This window comes from Molothrus aeneus, chromosome 5 (genome assembly GCF_037042795.1).
Source record: "Molothrus aeneus isolate 106 chromosome 5, BPBGC_Maene_1.0, whole genome shotgun sequence".
Lineage (NCBI taxonomy): Eukaryota > Metazoa > Chordata > Aves > Passeriformes > Icteridae > Molothrus > Molothrus aeneus.
In genome coordinates, this window is record NC_089650.1 from 62,862,998 (window position 1) to 62,883,452 (window position 20,455).

At 43.8% G+C, this 20,455-nt stretch overlaps 1 protein-coding gene across 2 annotated transcripts in view; it reads right to left on the reverse strand.

The window, feature by feature from the left end:
* The window catches only part of ELAPOR2 (endosome-lysosome associated apoptosis and autophagy regulator family member 2), a 101,151-nt gene that overhangs the window by 15,765 nt on the left and 64,931 nt on the right, over nucleotides 1-20,455 (reverse strand). For both annotated transcript variants that reach the window (XM_066550961.1, XM_066550962.1), the window contains exons 3-15: nucleotides 19,358-19,553; nucleotides 18,121-18,268; nucleotides 15,494-15,580; nucleotides 13,049-13,154; nucleotides 12,254-12,406; nucleotides 10,901-10,989; nucleotides 7,464-7,644; nucleotides 6,612-6,740; nucleotides 5,575-5,665; nucleotides 4,545-4,647; nucleotides 3,588-3,725; nucleotides 2,634-2,897; nucleotides 679-852 (exon numbers count right to left, since the gene is read on the reverse strand). In XM_066550961.1, coding sequence (XP_066407058.1) covers nucleotides 679-852; nucleotides 2,634-2,897; nucleotides 3,588-3,725; nucleotides 4,545-4,647; nucleotides 5,575-5,665; nucleotides 6,612-6,740; nucleotides 7,464-7,644; nucleotides 10,901-10,989; nucleotides 12,254-12,406; nucleotides 13,049-13,154; nucleotides 15,494-15,580; nucleotides 18,121-18,268; nucleotides 19,358-19,553 — 1,859 coding nt within the window. The remainder of the gene's footprint in view (nucleotides 1-678; nucleotides 853-2,633; nucleotides 2,898-3,587; nucleotides 3,726-4,544; nucleotides 4,648-5,574; nucleotides 5,666-6,611; nucleotides 6,741-7,463; nucleotides 7,645-10,900; nucleotides 10,990-12,253; nucleotides 12,407-13,048; nucleotides 13,155-15,493; nucleotides 15,581-18,120; nucleotides 18,269-19,357; nucleotides 19,554-20,455) is intronic.

The following is a 20,455-nucleotide window of genomic DNA, read 5'->3' on the forward strand; positions in this document are numbered from 1 at the left end:
TTTGATACATGGCAAAAAGACCTCAGAACTTTACAGGGCTGAGCATTATTGTTAACTACACTGTTGGCTTTCATGGGACAATGCACAACACTGGTACTGCTCTGAAAGTCAATTTATGTGTGTGACAACATGCTCTGCTTCAGTCCAAGCTTCAGGCAGAGCCTGTTTAACTCACAAACTAAAAACATATTTTTCTGCCACTGTCCAAGGCTGCAAAGTCAGCACTGGGCATCTTGGCCACTGGCAGACAGCAGGGTGACCAGGGGCTCTGCATACAGCATCTCCAGTGAAGCAATGAGGGACACATATGGAAAGCAGTTGCCAGCTGAAAGACTCAAACTCTTAATTTGGGCTCCTTGGTGGCAGCACACAAAGGGCAGGGTCATGATGCAAGTGACTTAAAGGCACAGGACAGAAAAAGCAGGGTTGTGACAGGAATTTTCTTCTGAGCTTTATTAATGGCCTATAACACAGTATCTATCTCTGCTCTGGAAAATCACTTGGCTGCTCAAAAGTCCTCTTGCGCTGCAAAGCAAGATCCAAAGGGAAGTGTTTGCACAGTATTGGTAACAGCTCAGCTGACAGGGAGTCTTTGTCCTGTCTCAGTGTCACCCCAGAGCATCAACACAAGCAACAAACTGGTTCACCCTCCCAGCCCTCAAGCCCAGCTGAGCTCACCTCATTCCCACACAGGCTGATGTTAAAGAAGTGGAAGAACTTGGTGCCTCGGGAAGTGAAGCTGGGTCCACTCATCAACGAGCCCACCTGGCTGAGGTTGCTAAAATTGTAATTCAGGCTCTGGTTTTCCTTGACATAGGACACCAGGCAATCACTGAAGCAGGCAGAGTGGTCCTGCAAGGCAGAGGCATCCATTAAAGAGCAGTTATGGACCAGCAGCAAACCATTCACCTCGGAGTTAAAGCATGGGTGCAGACTAGACTGCTTTCCTTGTTAAGGAATGAAGGGGAACTCTGTCCTATTCCTGTAACTGATCTTTCCCTTGGGGTAATTCCCATTCCCATTCCAGTCCCTTGCAATCACATATCAGGACTAAAATGTTCCCTAAGCCTGGTTTTTCTGTTGTCTGCTGCATTAGCCAAGAGAATGCAATTTCTTGCTTTCCTTCGTTCTGGGTACTTTTAGGATCCCAATGTTCCAGTTTAAATCCCTGTAAACAGACCAAAACATGTCCTTGGTTACACTTGCATTTTGTAAAGGAAGCACAAGAAACAGCTCAAGAAACAAGGGCAGGATATGAACATAGCAGAAGACAGGCAGAATACAAACAAACTGGAGCTGTTCTTCCACTACCAGCTCCTTGAACATGATAAATGTTTACTTATGCTTACAGTTTCATGTAAGAGGTTACAGGTTTCTAAAGGCCCAGAAACATTCAGCTGAGGAAGTCCCTGAGTTTAAAAGAGCAGGCATTGGGATAGCTTTGGTGGAACTTGCCCTGTTTGTACAATGTCCACAGTACAGCTTTTTGAAATGAACCTTTTTTGAGCTGAAGTTGTCACTTTTATCTGATTATTTACAAACAGAAATTAGACTAGTGACTGTTGCCATTTTTTTAGTTTTTCTAAGCCTTCTGATGTTTACATTCTTGTAACAAACTTCCTCACATATTTACTTTATGTAAATAATTATTGTTTTGCATTCTTTTATGGAGGCGGAGAAATTTGATGGACTGTTGGTTTGTCCAGTGTCATTGGAGAGGTGGCACTGTCACCCTCCAATCCACTGTCACTTTTGGAAATCTATGAATGTTGGAGTCAGAAATTAAAAGTTCTCTTTTTAGAATCAGAGAGCTGCATGTCTGTGTTGTGTTATTTCGTGTCCTATAGCTGTTGCGTTGTGATTTCAGGATTTACCTTAGAACTTCGGGTCCCTCCCCTGATAATTCCCCTCCCTGAACCCTGCCAAGTACTGTCTGTCAATCCTGGAATTCCAGAAGGGCATTGAGTGATTGGCAGATTCAAAAGATGCCCTCTACCCCTGGGGAGGGCATTGGGCCATCCAGATGTCCTTTGTCCCTTACGACCTCCTCCTATGTACCTGGCTGGTGGCCTCCTACCCCTTCCCTCCCCCTCCTCCCCAGGGTTCAAAGAGCCAGTGACCACATGGTTCAGAGTTCTGTTGGAGCTGTTACTGGATTCAGAGGCCTGTGGGCCAGAATCAAGCTCTAGATTTAAACCCTCTATCTGAACCAACTCCTCTCCTTCACCTTCACCTTAAAGCTTCTCCGGAAGAGGGAAACCCAAGGAATGACCCTCTGTGAGAGGAGCTCCATCCCACCACCCCCAGAGCTCCTGCATGCCTGGACTTGTCTCCACGTGCCCAGCTGCAGCACACAGCTAGCCAAAAGCGTCTCTGGGGTGAAAACACCACAGCTGCCACTATTTGGTTCAGCACCAAGGGCCAGGCAGGCTCAAGCATGTCTGTCCGGCTATATTGGTAATATTCCAATATACAGCAACAAGTGACATCTTTGGTGGGCACATTGGTCATAGCCATGCTCCAGTGCTCACAAGGCACATGCCCTGCAGGAAAGCACTAGAAGCAGCCCCCTGAGAGCTTCCAGCCCCACAAACACTGTCTGCCCATCTCCCAGAAATGCTCAGGCCGAGTACCTTGGTGCTCTTGCTGCCAGGCCCACACGGGATGCAGGCCTCCTTGCCATACACCTGGTGGATGGACAGGAAGGTGTTGTCAGGACACTCCTTGCACTGGCTGCTCTCCTTCTCGATGTAGTGTCCTGGAGGGCAGGGCACGCAGGACGAGCCCAACTGCTCGGAGCCCAGCGCACAGGCCCGGCAAGAGGAGGCCACTCCATCCACTGCGTTGGTCACCGTGATGGAGTAGATCTTGGCCATGTCATTGATGAACTGTCTGCTCTGGAACGAGAGCCAAGGAAACCACCCCGGGTGTCGCCATGTTTCTCTTCACAGAGAAAAGCAAGGCACAATTCTTCCCAAGAATATTTCTGGGTTTCACATTCTCTGAACATCAGAGAAAGAAAACACAATTCTTGTCTCGTTTGCTGTGCCTGTGTTTGTGCCAAAGTAGGATGCAATATGGAGATTGTTTACCCAAAGTGATGGTGTTTTGTTTCCTTGGCCCATCAGGGCCAACTGTGTGTGTGTGTTGGGACTGTTGGCTGGTAGTCATGAGATTCTGTGCAGGTCTGCGCAGAGTTAAGTGCTTGGCAGATTCAGTTTAGATATCATGTAATATAGTGTAATATAGTATAATATAGTATAATAAATTAATTAATTAGCCTTCGGATAAGATGGAGTCCTCCTCATAATTCCTCCCTGCCAAGGGGATCCCTGCAAATACTATACCCAGTGTCATCACACTGGGGACACCACCCACACCTCTGTGCACCAATTCAGGGATCAGCTTATCCATGGCTCTGTCCTTCCTCATGGATTGTTTATGCACAGCTGCCTCCCAGGGGCTGCTTTTGCTGAGAGCCACTCGTCCCTTGTGGGAAACCTGTGAGCTTCAACAGAGGGCTATAGTTCTGGCAGAGAGTGTCCGAAGAATGCTGTTTCGTAAAGCCCCACACATAAAGTACTTACATCTTGGCCTTCATTTATTCTCTGAAAGGCCCAGGTGAATGTGAAGGAAGCATTTTTGGAGATGATGTGAGTGTAGGATTGTCTTTCTTTGCTTTTTTCCCATGATTCCACCACATTGGTATTTTTTCGATTAACATCCTACAAAATGGGCATAATTTAAAAATAAAAAGGAACAGCAAAAAAGCGTGGTCATACTACACTAAGCACCAATGATTTATGATCTAGAGATTAGCATATAAAAAGGACTCTACAACTGCATTTAACATTTAATAAAGCAAATTTATTAAATGTTAATAAATGTAATAATTAAAGCAAAAAATACTTATTTTGTTTTGCACAACTGACAAACTTTCAGCCTGTTCTAAATTGCCATCTAATTTCCACTCAATTCTCTTCAAACTAAGAGCAGGTTCCTTTAAAGAGCCACTAAATACCAAAAAGAACCAGCTTCCCCTTTCAGTGGAAGGGGCAAGAGAGCCATTGCAGATCCATTTGCCTTCCTCAGTTAATGGACATTCAAACAAACATCTGTCTGCTGCTCTACTGATCCTCCAGGTCACTGACAGGATGATCAAGTATAAATTTCCAAACTGTCCTCTTCCCATCCCTCTATCCCAGATCTTGATTTCTCACTCTGTTACTAGATGCTAACTCAACAGCACAAGAGACACTGACAATTTCATCACTCAGTTTAACAGGGGGAAAACTGACTCCTTAGTGTCCAATGATTATTTAGAATAAGCAGATATCCAGGAATGGTTCACAACTCACGTGCTGGATGAATTTCACTAGGTCATTCATTAAATCCCTCCTGAAAGGGCACTGCAGGTATTAAACCAATGCCATGCTTAATCATAATAAACCAAGTACAACTAATCACACCTATGCAGAGGTATTAAAGTGACTTGTGGAATACCAGGCTCAGCCCCCAGTGATGGAGAAAGAGGTCTCACTTACTGCCATAAAGTACAGCACACAATCTGCTGAACAGATGGTCTCAAAAATAAAAGTGATCCGTCCGAGTTCTGACCCAGTTGCTCCCGTCACTGTTGTTGGAGGTCTGTTTAACGGAGAAGGAACAAAATGTTTATACAGTGCTCTCCAGACAGGCAGCAGCCATTCCTTCAAATTCCTTTTTCTACAGTCAAGCCATCAAAGTCTTGTCACAGAAAACCTGTCCTTGCATAGTGGGAGCCTCTGCACTGAGTATTGGGTGCAGCAGGGTCATTCTTTAAGTGTCTAAGTTCTTTATTGTACCTTCCCTCCTTATAATGAACACCCACATTTGACCATATTGGTAGCCTTATTATTAAAACACATTACATATGTCAAGTGATTTACACCAATGTAATTGCATCTACCTCAGCTGGAAAACAGCAGAGGGAGGGTGGGGCTCATCTTCCACACCTTACTGGTCTCAACATTCAGCACCTGGTCTGAGCTAAGAGTTTCATCTCTCTAAGCTCACTTTTTTGACAGAGACACAAGCACCTCAAGCATGTATTTCAGCCTGTCTGAGGGTTCAGGAGTGGTGGCATTCCCATTCTCCTGCAGTGCCTCCATCTCCCCACTGGCTCCAAGGGAAGCACAGGCTGTGGAGGCTGCCTGGAGCCACAGGGCAAAGTAACTTGGGTTTCACTAAAATACTTTTAGGGCAGGCTCCAGTATCCAGCCCATGGCAGGTTTAGCTGGTTACCATGGAATAATTTAGAAACAGAGGGATAGCAATATCTTTTCTCAGCTTCCAGACAGCCAGCTGGCTGCATCTTGGACTGAAGCAAATACTGCTAAAAACCAAGGTCTCACATGTTTGCCTGCCTCAATGGACAAACTGGGGACATGGGAACAAAATTCAAGATTCCTCTTGTCTCTTATTCATTGCATTATTCCACTTCAGAAAGGAAGACTGAGATCATCCCTGTGATAGTGTGTGAAAGAGGTATGAGACAGAAATAACTGAGAAATAGATGAATATCCCATTCCTTACTTAAATCCTGGGATGTGCAGGCTCAAGATAAGATAGTCATTGTCAGAACCTCCAGCCCCACTCTGGATGTGATCACCAGCCACCTCCCAACCTTCACAGAACAGAAAAAGAAAAAAAAATTCAATAAATGGGTGGCAAAGGAAATCTATGTTACCATAATTTTTAAACAATTCAGTATGTCAGTGTATTTTAAAGATGCCTTATCAACTACAGATACAATATCATGATGATTTGAATGTAGAATTTTAGCAATTGTATGAACCACTGATTTTACAGGCAATTTTCACCTTTCAAATCAGCAGAGCAATTGATATTCCCTGATCTGTGCTGTGCAGCTCAAGGGGGAGAATCCATCTGATATCTTTCAGCTTTAAAACAGATGAATCAGTGAATCTGTGTGTTAAATGTTAAGCACATACTTCAGTTCCCCTCTACTCAACACGCATAATTCAAAGCTTGAGTTCCACCAGTCTGACAGGGTGGATCAGGCTGAGGAAAATCTGTCAGAGAAGGCTGGAGGAGTCCCAAACAGGATCATTTTCACCACTGAGCTGTGACTGCTCTCTGCTGCAATTTCAGCACATGTGCAGAGAGAAAGCTCTGAGCACTAAAGGAATAAAATTAAAGACTGTAATTAAGATTTCCAAAAGAATTATTTGTGACCTCGATGGGCATAGTCATCACAAAGCAGAAAATGAGATAAACTAGGGAGAAGACAAAACAATGCTTTTTTCAATGGGGATATGAATGCATCTGTAGATGCATTAAAGCCAGTGTGGGATAGGTCTTTGCAGAGGGAACTTCACATAGGCTGTAGCTCCTGCCCTCCTCTGTTATACAAGAGATTTTTTATTCCTTTATGATACTGTGACATTGCTTCCCACAGGAAACTTCAAGCCTGGTGAAACTAAAGGAAAGGGAGGAAACTGTGCTGTGAGTCAGGCAGCCAAGAGCACACTCTTTTTGGTGGGTGCTCCATAACCACAGGGATCCATGCAGGGGACATGGGATCACACAACACAGCGAGTTTGGCTCACCGTTCATCCCATCACACTTTGAGTTGCCAACATTAAAGCAAGATGTCTTCATGTTTCCTGGCAGGATGTTCCACCACTTGTACTCAAACCCAAGAGCTGGCTCAGTCCCAGCAGGGCAGGCTTTGCACTCTGAGGGTGAGAGGGCAGGAAAGGATATCACACAGCCAAGGCACATGTCAAACAGTGCTTTGAAGAACATAGATACTGCTTTTTTACTCCCTGGTGCAAATAATAAGTAAGGAAAATAATTTATTTCTTTGTAGTTAAACAGTCAAAGACCTATCAGGACCACATTTTGTAAATTGTAGATCATAACATTGTGTTAAGTAATCTGCAACTGGTCCCCCAAGTCACATCTACTTTTTAATAGATTCAGCTGAAAGTTTGATGAACAAGAGTTCCCCCAAAATGCTGCAGGGGACCATTGGGCCAATGCATCTCAGAATCAACAAGCCAGAGTTTAGGCTAGACAATATTGGCAGGGTATTCATCTGACTGGGCTTAAAATGAGGTTTTCATAGGAAAGAATTTGGCATAGATAGGAGAATGGTTGAGGAGGAATTGGTGACTGGAAAATTCTGATTCCCCTCTCAGAATCCCTTAAAATAACTCTCAGGATGTTTATATCAGCCAAGAAATGCATGCAGAACACAGCAGGTCAACTTGGAGCAGTGATCCCTGATAAGAAAGGACTCAGGAGAGAAAACAGATATCCACATCTTACTCTCCCATGTTATTTAACAAGTATGAACAAAATGAGCACTGGCTTATGATGATGTGTCACTAAACTAAGTCACACGCAAGCAGATGACTGCTTTTGGAAACACACAAATTTTTTTTGCAGACTCTTACCCTGTGTCCCATCTGAAAATGTGCCTGGTGGGCAGGGAGTACAGGAAGATGAGGCATTGTTGTAAAAGCCAGGATTGCAGGGTGGACAGTCCTGCCTCTCTCCAGAAGGAGGTAGGGTCAATGCATCAGGGAGATCCTCTCTGCAGATCTTGGGTTCAATCCACTTGTACATGATCTGAGTCTGGAAGGAGGAGACACTGAGTTCACACGAAGTACCATGAAGCTTTAGGACTAAATGCACCAATGAAGGTCCCTCTTGTAAACTAAATTAGGGTGTTCCCATAATTTGAGACCAAAAACAGACCTTGCACACACAGGACAATAAAGGGAAGTGCAGGTAAGGGCAACAGAAATGACCAGGTTCACAAGAGATTCCAAGATATGAGGCTTTAAGGACAAAACAAAAATGTGAAGATTAAAACAATTACTATTTAATTAGTAAATTTCCTATTTAATTAGTCAATTTAATTTCTCTTTAATTAGTAAATTTCCCATGCAAGGGGTTCTGAGGAACATCAGATAAATAATTCTAACTGGATATGCAATCTCTGCATTATAACCCCAGAAACACAAAATATAACTTCTGCCGTGTAAAAGCCCTTAATTTGAATTAGCAGAGAGAACCTCAAGTTCTGCATTTTTAATTCATACTGGCCTGTTCTTTGAAAAGTCCCCAGTTTCTCTCCTGCCATTTTTCACCTATTGAGAAAAATGTCAAAACCATGCAGGAGCTCTCCCCAGGCCCCTCCAATCCCTTCTCATCACATAAAAAGCAGTTTATGAACACCAACTTGACTCAGTCCGTGGTGTTACCATAGTGTGACCTCTTCATCATCACCCCCCTTTGAGGACACAAGTTTCTGTCTTCAGGAGAAGCATTGGGCGAGATGCATCACCCACAAAGTTGTGTTTCAAATTTCATCTGACTTTGTTTCTCTCTCTGAAAGGGTTTTACATCTCAAGAAGAAACTTAGCTGGGTTCCACAGCTGAGAAACCCAACTGGCAAGAGTTTAACCTGTCCACATCTCCCACTCTGGGTACTTCCACCCTTTGGTCCCAGCAGTCAGGGACCTTTGAGGCTGGAGGCTCGGGTAATGGAGATTTCACCTTATGAATTTGATCCAGACCCGCTGTCAGCCTGGGTGTTGAGCTGCTTGCTCTCAGGGTTAGCCCTCTGGTAACACAGAGCACCTGAAGTATTGATCCTTCTTGAAACTGTTCCCCAGAATAAGCTGGAAGAAACCTCAGTTCAGACTTGAGCCCTGGCTCCTGGGAGCTCCAGTGATGCTGAGGCTGTCACTCTCCACCCTTGCCTGTGCTTTGTGGCAGCCATGCCTGTGCCAGGTCATGTTCCCTGGCTGACCCATGGACACAATGTCCCAGGTTCACACTGGTCCTGTGTTTTCTCCAGGGACTTGTCTGGCCACCTCGGCTCAATCTGGTCACTGGCACAGGGTTCTCAAGCACTGAGGGACTGCTCCTGCTGCCAGAGTGGCACCACTTCCTATGGATCAGCCTGTCCTTGCTGCTTCTGAACACCTGGAGGATTTTCTGGAGAATCACCCCAGAAATGCTTCAGCAGCATCGGGGTGCACAGTGTTTAAAATAAAAAGGCTCAGGAGATGGCAAAACACCTGTGTGGCTGCCCAGAGCCCAGACACACTGCCCACCACAGGAATCCTCCTGCATCTGAGCAGGGAGAAGTGAGCCAGATGGTGCCTGTGGCCATGGGGTGAGGGGTTTCTCAGACTGGGGCTGAAGCATTCAACTTGGGGTTTTTAAATCAGCAGGTAGATGACAAGTCAAGAGTAAAGTGCATAAATCTCCAGAGGCTCCTTCTACACATGGGGTGGGACAGCAGAAAGGAGACAATTTATTGTTCAGTGAAAACCTGGCTTATTTTAGCAAGCATGGATCAATAGGCTGGTCCTTTACAGCCACTGTTCTCCTGCAGATGGCCTGCAGAGTCAGGCCCTCTCATTGAGCTGCATCACATGGAGAGATGTGGAGTACAGCAAAGCTGAACCAATTTCCAGACTTGCAGAGCAGTGAAACCAGTCCTGAAAACTCAGCCAGTATCTGTGTGCCTGTGACACCTGCTGCTGTCATTGCAACTGGGCAGGGAAGGCTGTCTGCAGAAAAACCTACTTTGCACTCTAATGATATCCATCAGTAAAGGGAAAGGCCAGTGGAAAAGGGTCAAATAACAGGAACTTGTTAGTGTCAGGGAGACTTGGACCACACAGAGCAGTGGCAGAACAATCCACAGGAGGCTGCAATTAGAGCTGTACCTGAGGGGGTAGCCATCAACGCTGCTGCTGATTTCTTGAGCCATTAGAGACAGTTAACAGAGCAGAAATCAGCGAGTCAAGACCAGGTTGCAGAGCCTGACAGCTCTGGGGCTAAACTCACTGATGCTTCATTAGCAAAGCATGCAAGCTCTCAGCTGCATTTAGAACTCACTGATCAGGAGACTCCAAAATACCCAATCCTGCCAGCAAATATTAGACCAGCAACATACAGGTGTTAGGGAATTTGACTATGCAATTCCATCTGAGAGATGGGATCTAAGAGAGATGGGAAAGGAAAGACATGAAACAGGCCTGACCATGTGTCCACACCTCTGTGGGCTTCCTATAGCAGCAAACAGCTGTTTCTTTTCCAAATTCCTCCCAAAATTCCACTTGACTGCTAGGGACAAAGCAAGGCTGCTCCACCAGCAGGTCCCTCTATGAGAGACCAAGTGAATCTCGGGTCTCTGGGTGAAACAATGACCTGAGAGTCCAGGTGATTTGAGGCATCCCATGGGACAAGCACATTACCAGCAGCTAAGCTGACACACATGAACACTCCAGACTATGTATATACCATTATTTTACCTGACCACAGGCAAGACTTTAACCTGTCCTTTGATGCTTAAACCAAGGGCCACGACACATTCACACCTATGCAGCCAAACACTCCTCCACCTGAAATAGAGATGGTTGTATCCAGTGCTCCTGGGCCATGGTGTCACCTGAATTATGCCTGGGTGCTGCAGGGACAGTCATCACAAGCCCAAAGTATGCCAGAAAGATTATTAACAACTAAAGAGATGGGTTTATGCTGGGACAGTGCTTCACCCTGTGTTCCAGCAGCATGGAAGTATGGAAGCAGCCCCAGTGACCCCATCAGACCCTTCACAAGTGCAAGGAGCTTATCATCTCACCAAAACACATCCCTTAAGCAGACCCATTATCTGGCAGATTCTTACAGAGGGATAAAGGCTGCAGAGAGGGCAGGCAAAGGACAAACCTAAAGCCACAGATTCTACACTGGAAGCAAAATTGGGAAAGTAATTGGGAAGTGGATTCCTAAAAAGAACTACCTTGCTTTCAAATGAAGAGATAGTAATAAGGTCAGTGAGCTTAAAAATAGTATCTTGCCTTCTACTTACTTTTCCCTCCTTATCACATGGGGTATGGATCTGGAAAAAGTCTTTGCTTGTGCATGGAGGTCGCTCTATGCATGCACTGGATCCCTCCTCTAAAAGAAAAGGTGAGAAACAGGATATTAAATTATCAAATGGTCCCTGGAAACAACTATAATGAGCTCGAAATCTGGAGGTTAAAATGAGTCAGCAGAAAAATATAAAACAAAAATGAGAAATCAAGCTCTTAATGGTGTCTGCATGAACCTTCCCCTGAAATGAAGCAGGGGAACAGGGGAAATACCAGCTGTGAAATACTGTCACACTGAAATTCACTGATTCAGTGTATGCAGGGACAATTATTAGGAAAAAGTATTTTACTTTGAAGATGGTGACTCACTGGAACAGGTCACCCAGAAAAGTTGTGAATATCCCATCCCTGGAAAGAGGTTAAGGCCTGGTTGGATAGGGCTTTGAGCAAACTTTGAGGAAAATTCCCTGCCCATGGCACAGGGGCTGGAATGAGATGATTTCTAAGGTCCTTTCCAACCCAAACCACTCTATGATTCCATCAAACTCTCCCCACTTCAAACAAAAATTTATAAAATTTACCAAGCATGGAAATATTTTCTCACTTGATAAGGAACAAAACCACTCTAATCCTGTAGGAACTTCCTTACAACACTGGCCCAATTATTTCTCTTGCCAGATAATTTTGCAATATTTCCATTCCCACTGTGAGCAGAGGCACAGGTCCCCAGGCATTTGCAATCAGGGTGATAGCAGGTGCTATGGTCAGTAACCGATTCTTCAAGCACTTTCTAAAACTACTACAAGGAAGAAATCTAAAGACCTTTTGCTTATGAAGAATAGATTAGGACCATGTCATTTGAAGATCACCACCTAACCATAGCTGGAAACACAGAGGACTTTGGGACTAGGTTTTGCAACTAGATCACCCCATTTTCCAACTCCACAGGAGGCATGGGCAAGGCAGGAGAGAGTTTAGAAAGGACAATCCTCCAAATCTGTTAAGGCTGAAGGCAATGATGAAGCAAATTCCTGTCACTACCAACTCATAACACAAATTACCACGAGAGGGCACAGCACCACTGCTCCATCCTTCAGAAGAACTCTCCCCTTCCTGCTCATAAGGGTCTGCATCCCTTCACATTAACACTGATGGTACTAACAATGCTTGACTGTGGCCCATCATGTATCTATGTGCCCTCTGCATATTTTGGGAAGTCAATCTTTTCCCCTTTACCTATCAGCTGGAGACTGTCACTACTGGATACAACCACACTCAGATCTGAAACAGCCCGTGACTGCACATACTCAGACTTTCCTGGTTTTGCTTGCCCCACTTGGTTTATGTACCTGCATAATACATTTCTTCTTTACATTTGGTGCACTCTTTAGCCCCTTTCTCAGAGTAAGTGTCTCGTGGGCACACCTGGCAGCCAGAGGCACCTGGCTTGTCACTGAAGGTACCGGGCTTGCACGCGAAGCATTCAGATGTGTACGCAACTCCTGTAAGAAAAATTCTGGGTAAAGCACTGAAAGAGACCCAGCTGTAACTGCTGCCTACCTGGGCTTATGGCTGAGAGCAAACCAGCTGTATGAAACAGCATAAAAATCACACTCAGTTTCACCACTCACTTAAGACACTTTGGCTTCGCTGACCCATAATTTAGGTCTTTAATCTTGATACCTCAATTAAAGTCTGACCCGTCTAAGAACCTTATATGACACTCCCAGTTTTATTACTCTTAGCCCAGGACCAAAAGAGCAACTCCAGGAGAAAAAAGATCATTTGACTATTAATTCAACTGTCACTGTTATGACTTATATGATATTTATCACTTTTGAGAGGCTTACCAATAACTACCTTCTTTCTATCCTACAATAAAGAAAACCTATTTATTCCTTTCTCTCTTTATTTGCTAATCTAGTCTTTTCCAGTAGATGGCAACATTTTCCAGATAAACTAATTTTTCAGCCTTTCCTCACTGTGACGTTTTGCTGTTCTGTTTCTACTCTTCAGAGGAGGAAGCAGGGGGGAAGGGGCTAAAAAAAGCCACTTCAGTGTTCTAGGCACAGCAGTAGAAAAACCACTTGGCAAACATTGCTACAAAAGAGTGAGATAAAACCTCAAAGACAAATTCTACTTACCTTCAATTGTGATGTTCTTCACTAAAACTGGTTTTACAACTTTGGAGCCCATGAGAATCCCTGTTGTTCTCCAGTATAATATATTGCTACCTGATTTCAGAGTTACCTGCAACAACACATGTGAGTTAGCAAACATCCCCTTGCCAAGACATTGTTTTATTTCCTACTTCCATTGAAACTTCTTGCATCCTAGCAGCTTTTCCCGTGCTGTTTAGTGGGTCAAGAGGTAATGGTAAGACAATAGACAGATGTTGTACAGACATATCTGAGGAGTGCCAAAATGTGCTTTATGAAAATGTTTCTCAACACCCCAGTTGGAAAAACACCAAGAGCTGTTTCTGACCTTGTTGTAAGCAGAATTTGGAAAAAGCTGTTCCTGTCTTTATCCAATTACCCCTGGCACTCAAGAGCTTTTATCTCCAGCCTTATGTTCAGATATAGTCAATCAGTTTGTTTTTAAAGCCTTGAGATACACATTCATAAAGAAACTCGACATGACCCAGAGTTTGAAAATCTAGTTCACAAGTGAGTTTTGTTTATAGGTTTTAAAAATCAAGTTCTGTCTGCATGTAACACCACAGTATCATGACCAGTAAGCCAGGCACAAACCATGGCTATCTCCAGCAGCAGTCTCATCCCTCCTGCTCACTTCTGACTGCAAACAGCAAATGAGATGCAGAAAACAACCTGGTTTCTGACTGCCCTGACCCACTTGTGTTCATGGCATGGTGCAGCAAGTGCCTGCACAACCCCTGTGGAAGGGTGGTGGGTTGGTGGCATTGTGGCTGAGGTAAGGGGCAGTAGGAAGGCAGGAAAACTCCTCCAGCTGCAGTTTTGGTGCCTTCTGCCTTCAACTCACTTGTGTAACTATGGTATCACTCTCATCACTAAAAGCAGCAGGTTCACCAAGCCCCTGCCTGGCCTGGTATTCCATATCTACTAGCCCAGTACAAGATGTTTAGTCCAATAGCAGGATAATGGCCTGAAAGTGCTATATTTTCACACAAGAAGAGGGATAAACTCTACCAGCAAAAGGGCCTAGGATAATGTGATTTACAGCAGGCCTGTCAGGACCACAGTTTTTGTTCACCCAGGATAAAGAGTTGAAAAATTTAGCAAAGGGGAAGTACAGCATATTGTATCTCCCACATCCAAACATCTGCTACCCACGGGGCAGAGGAGAGCTGAGCTATCATGGGTAACAGGGGAACTGGGACCATACTGAAACAGGCATCAGGTTGTGTGAGGTGATGGACCCAACATCAGCTCCAGTGCAGCAGGACCCACCTGCTGAGAGCAGAGACTGCAGCACCTGGAAAATTGTGCTCACAGAAGACACCTTGACAGGATTTACAGAAAAAGCCCTTCAGGACAGCCAGAATCATCATCTCACCTAGCTCATATGTCTACATTTCAGCCAGCCATCCCAACAACTTTTATAGACAGTGAGCACACTTGCACACCCCAGATGAGGAGCTCAGATGGCACCATCTCCCATGCAGAATGCCAGCATCCCTCAGCTCACCCAAGTCAGTGCCCTGGCCTTGGATCTACCTCTCAGCTCATGCCACTCATCCCTCCTCAGCCAGATTTCCAGCCTCCCACTGTAACCTGCACTGGCCTTGCACCTGACCTAACAGGCATTTCAACCAGAGCTGGCTCAGGAGCACAGTTTCTCCTCCAGCAGGAAAAACACACCATGAAAAACAGAGTGTGCTGCTGCCTATGCCCACAAAAGCCTTTTTCTTCTGGCACAATGTCCCCTGTGCTGCACCTTTGCTGATATGGCTCTGGGGACAAGGGTGTGATGGTGTAGTGGGAGCTGGTCTGCACATGATCCTGTGAATGTGATGCTCACAGGGCAAACTCAGCCAGCTGGGTCACAGGCCAGCCAAAAGGCTCCTACCCCCAATGTGGACAGGCTCATATCCCTGCTGCAGAGCCACCCTGGTGCTGCCAGCTGGTTTTTCACACAAGCCCCCATGGAGCAGAAGTTGGGTGCAGTCCAGCTCTTCTGCACACACTTGAGAATGAAATGCCCATCCTGCTTGTCTCCACATACACACCCCACTCCCACTGCTCTGCCAAGGCATGGAGAATAAACTTGTGCTCTCATGAGCAAACAACTGCTGTACAAGATTTCAATTACAATCATGCAGAGTGATCGTGGCATGCAGATTTGCATAAATACATTCAACCTCATAAAACACTTAATTCAAAGCCCAGGGAAATCAATACAAAGTCTTGCATCTATATAATTTCCTTTGGGATCAGCCCCTTAGGGATCTCCATGACTTTTCCCCTCAGTGCTAGGAAAGCCCTGCTTCTTCAAATGCATTCACAGGAGCTGGCCCATGTTTGGTGTCTGGACAGAGGAAATTGCAGACATTTGGAAAAAAACACAAATGGAAAAAAACTTCATGAAGGAATTTTTCACACACTTACAGAATGAGAGCCCCATTCCCCGTTGTCTGTGAGCTTCACCCATTTGTCTGCTGTGGACTCCATTTCTTTGCACTGGTCATTTTGTATCTGTTAATAAAAACACAAGATCAGTGACTACAATCAGGTGCATCTCTCTGTCAGCATAATGACTTCTAGGAATGGTAAGATTTGGCTCTGTTCCTCTTGTCTACATATTTAGACAGCTGCCTTACTTGTGGCAAGATAAACCCCCAACTTTCAACATCTGCAACAGCTTAACAGTGCCTCCACCAGCCCCCCCTGACACAGATGGTAAAAAAAGAGCAGGATGAGATGATCTCAGGCTTGCCCTCACCCTGTGTGATCAGACAAGGATGCTGAGCATCTTGTCTTGCTGCTTCCTCCTTCTCCTGAGCCTACCAAGATTTAATTCTCTAAAACCCAGAGGTTTCTAAGTCATAGGGGAAGGAGGAACAGATGGGCCAAAGCTGGAAGACAAAGTGTTTTCTCTACAGCCAATATGTGCTTTGCCTTTGGCCTGCTGCCAGCTGACCTAGGGATGAGAGTAAAGCTATCAAGGCAGAGGCAACATGCCATGGGGAGTCTGTCCTGGCAGGACTGGGAGGCTGGCTGTCCCTTGCCTGGGTCCAGGGCAGCTCAGAGCATTTCCTTACAGCAGGGTTTGGTGCAGCTCTTTCTTCTTATACCTTTTCAGATGAAAAATATCAAGTCCCTTTGAGGCACAAGATCACATACTCAGCTTTTATTGCACCAGGGAGAAAGGCCACTTCAACATTTTCACACACTTGACCTGGAGTCAAGGATCCTCCTTCAAGCTGCTCGAAATCAAATCTGATATAAGCTATGCAACTCCATATCCTCCAAAGCATCTCTACACTCAATTCTCAGCTAAACCAACTGCATTGAGGAAAAAAAGTGTGAAGAAGCACCTGTATAGAAGGTAGATCCCTAATTATCTTGTGCAACCTGAGCTACAGCACCCTTTTGTCTTGGTTCCCAGCTACAAAGAGGAGGTAAGAATATATAGCCTCTTCTCAGCATATGTAAAGGGTTTCACTATGTAAATAGAGCCAAAGAAGGGCAGATAAAACATCTCACCATTTCCCAGCAACCTGCCACTGAAATGCCACTGTCCAGAGCTAAAGTGTCATTGTTAAATATATTTAAGCACAAATGCATGCTGGAGGGAAAAAAAATTACTTTTACAGAAGAATTAAATATGGTTTCCCTGAAATACTGAGGCTGACTAGGAATTTATGGGCATTTCTATAAAGGGCTGCAGCACTCATTGCTTCTTGAACAGGGGATGATAAATTCAGAGAAGGTGAATGAGTGGGATATGGACAAAAGCAATAATCAAGAAGCCATTTTCAAAGCCAGTGCTCATAGAAACAATATATTTGCAGATCTGCCAGTCAGTCAAGCAACTGGAGCTGGGATTCATAATCCTGGCACACTCACCTGACAGCAGAAAGCATAGCTGCTGCTTTCTTCCCATGAAGAAAGCAGGGTAGTCTAATACAAAACAAAATGGCTAAATAACATTGCCTGCATGGTCTGTTATCCAAGTGCAGCAGCAATCTATCACACTGATGTAGCAGCATGAAGGTGCCTCCAACAGGTAATTTTTGTCTTCCTTTCCCAGCCTACTAAGGATAAGATACTTGGCACTTTTTCCCAAACTTCAATCAATATTCACCAACACCAGCTAAGAGTTCTCCCTCCTGTGAGGTGCCATGAGCTGTGTTTTTCTGATGAAAAACAGTTTGTCAGACAGGTAAAGGGGCAGTAAGAGAGGAGACTGAAAGTTTCCAGTCATCTGCCTCTCTGAGTCACCCTCCCATCACATTTTTTTCCGTCCCAAATGGCAGGTTCAACATGACAAGGACAGTGGAACCTTCCAAAGCACCTCAGTAATGCAAGGCATTTACACCCCACTGCAAATCCTGGTGCTGGGAACCCTCCAGCTCACTGGGCAGCAGCCATTCCATCCAGGTGGGCAGAGAAGGGCTGCCTTTCCCATTCTGCTCACTGCTGACCAGACACTTTCAGCAATTTGAGAACACCATGGTGCAAACCCAGCCAGGCTGTTCCCATGTCAGAGCTAATGATCCCCAGCCCCTCCTCTTCACAGCACGGACACACCCTCAGAGACTAATTCCTACTGAAAGTCACCTGAATTTTTCCTGCTTTTCTTTTCATCTTAATTACTAAATTACTAGGACACAAACTGACCTAAAAACAAAGGTTTCCACATAGTACTACCTTGGAAGAAGTCTTTTTAAATGTCAAGTCCCTTCAAAGACATCTCCAATCAGACACCTCTAAATAGGAGCATCTACCACCAACTCCTGTCTTGCAAAAGGCTGGACTAACTGGGGCAGTCATGATCCCTAATGGCAAAATCCCAGTGCATAGCAGACAGAATCAGTTCAGACTGAGTTCTGAAGATTAAATAAATGCCACAAGACACTACAAGTGACAGAAAGAGAAGAATAATTATTTATGTTGTTCAGCAATAACAAGTTATGGGCATGCAGGGAACTTAAAAGGGGGAAAGCTGCTGTTAATGATCGGGGGTGAATTCTTACAAAATAAGGTTGGATTCACCATTTTAAAGGCCTTACAAAAAATTCAAAGAAGATGTTGTTGTCAATATACTGATACTCAAAGAAGACAGAGCCAGATTTCTTCAGGTGCACAGCGTAGATGAGAGAAACGGTACAGTCATCCCTGTTTGACTCGATGTAATTCCCTCGAGGTGTCCATGAAGAGCTGGTGAAAATAAACAAAACAAGCCTCAACTGAGATCACAGATACTGAGGAGATTTTTGTACACTACTACACAACAACATGTTACATAATAAGGACCCCAGAATCCCAAAACAGCTAACTGCCGTGAATTTTTAAATTTATGACAGGATCTCCATTTATTTTTTCAGATACAGTAAATATAATAATTTTATTTTATATCTTTATATATCATTTTATATAATAATATATGATTTTATATAATATATATCTATTTATTTTTATATATAAAAATACACATATATAAATTATATTTAAATTATATATAAATTATTTCTATATAATTAATATAGAAAATAATGATTAATAATCAATATATAAAAATCAATATATAAATTTTATAAATACTTATATAAAAATTATATATACGTATGTAAAAATAATATGAATTTACATAATTAATATAAATAATAAATCTTTATAATAGTATAAATAATAAATTAATAATAAACAATATAAATTGTTTACATATAAAAATTATTTTATATATTTGTATATAGTATAAATTTATATATTTATATATAAATTTTTATATATTTATATATAGTATATAATAATATATAATACTTTTATTTTATATCTTTATATATTTTTATATGTTACATGAATAATATAAAACATAATACTTTCCATTGAAACTGTGCATGGGAAAGGATATGGTATGAAAAATTTAGGACTCAGCCTATATAGAAAGATTTATAATCCACAGGTTCAATATACCTTCAATTACTCTCAGAAACAGCCTTCTGCAAGCACCACAGATCTCTAAATAGGCTATAAAGGTCCTTTTAGCCACATTCACTATACCATGACCCAAATAAGAGCAGCTCCAGGCTGGCCTTAAACTCAGTGGCTGCTGATGAGCCCAAGGAGACCAAGCTGACAGCAAAGAGATGGGGCTACAGATTTCACCTCCCAGCCACCCTTGTTTGCCATTAGCAGGGCTGGCTGCTCTCTGCAGAGCTTAGGTGAGTCATTAAGCAGCTTTGTGCTGCTGAGCTGTCTCAGGTTTGCCCCCAGCTGCCCAGGCCAGGTGCAAGCAGAGCTCCTCACTTGTTGCAGCTGTCGGCTTTGCTCTCGGAGGAGCCGAGCGCCGTGTCCATGAAAGTCGCCACGTTGGAGAATCCTGCTGGCAGCTCATCCCACTCGTCAAACTTGATCCCACTGCCCAGTGAGTAGGTCCCCTCTGCACATTTGCTGCACACCTGGTTCTTCATCTCCAGGTACTCACCAGAGGCACAGGAGAAAGCTGGGGAGACAATAATTTACAATATAGGAATGAATTCATCAATCCTTGTTAATTTCCTTTTTTTTTTTTTATGACACTTAATTAATTAAGATTGAACTGCCACTAAAGGGAACCAAACAGAATGTCCCAGTCCCAGGAAGACAACAGCAGAACTACCAACATCACCAGCAAAATTGAGATGTTCACCTGGGTTTTCATTGGAGTGGCAGCACTCAAATGAAACCCCAGTGACAGCTCCTGATTGCAGCTCGCCTCCATTGGCAAAAGAAGATTTTTAGAAATAAAATCTCTATTGACAGATTGTGTCAAAAAGCAATTTGTGAAAATGAGTATCTATAATAAAGTTCTCCTTGCCCTTGTTCACCCAAGTGTTGCGCTTTGAACTCAATTAAAACCACCAGTACTTGAGAGCCAGAACAGACTTGTCTCACTCACCTAAGCTAAGAAGGGCACACAGCAGCAGGCTGACAGTCATATAACACTACAAACCTTGGCTGAGGCTAGCAGACATAATCCAAAGGCTTCTCTGTGTTTCTCCTCACATGAACTACCTACAAATCCTCAAACATCATGCCTAATAGACCATGTGGTCTTGGAAAAGGTCACCCACAGGGTTGTGACTAGAAGATGAGGATCTTTGATTAGGGTGACATTAACATGCTGAGAAAATAACCACTGGTTGTCAGCACAGCGCAGGCATTATTCAAAATCTGTGTAATTAAGGGAAGTACAATTAGGAGGTATATTCACAAAGTGCTTTTTTTTTTCTGATGTCTCTAAAATTATTTCCTCCAAACAGCTGTATGCTGCTTGTCCCCCTGTCACATCTCTGGCTGTTAAGGGAAGATTATTTCCATTACGAAAGAGACACCTGAACAGTAGCTGAAGTCCTGCATGCCCAC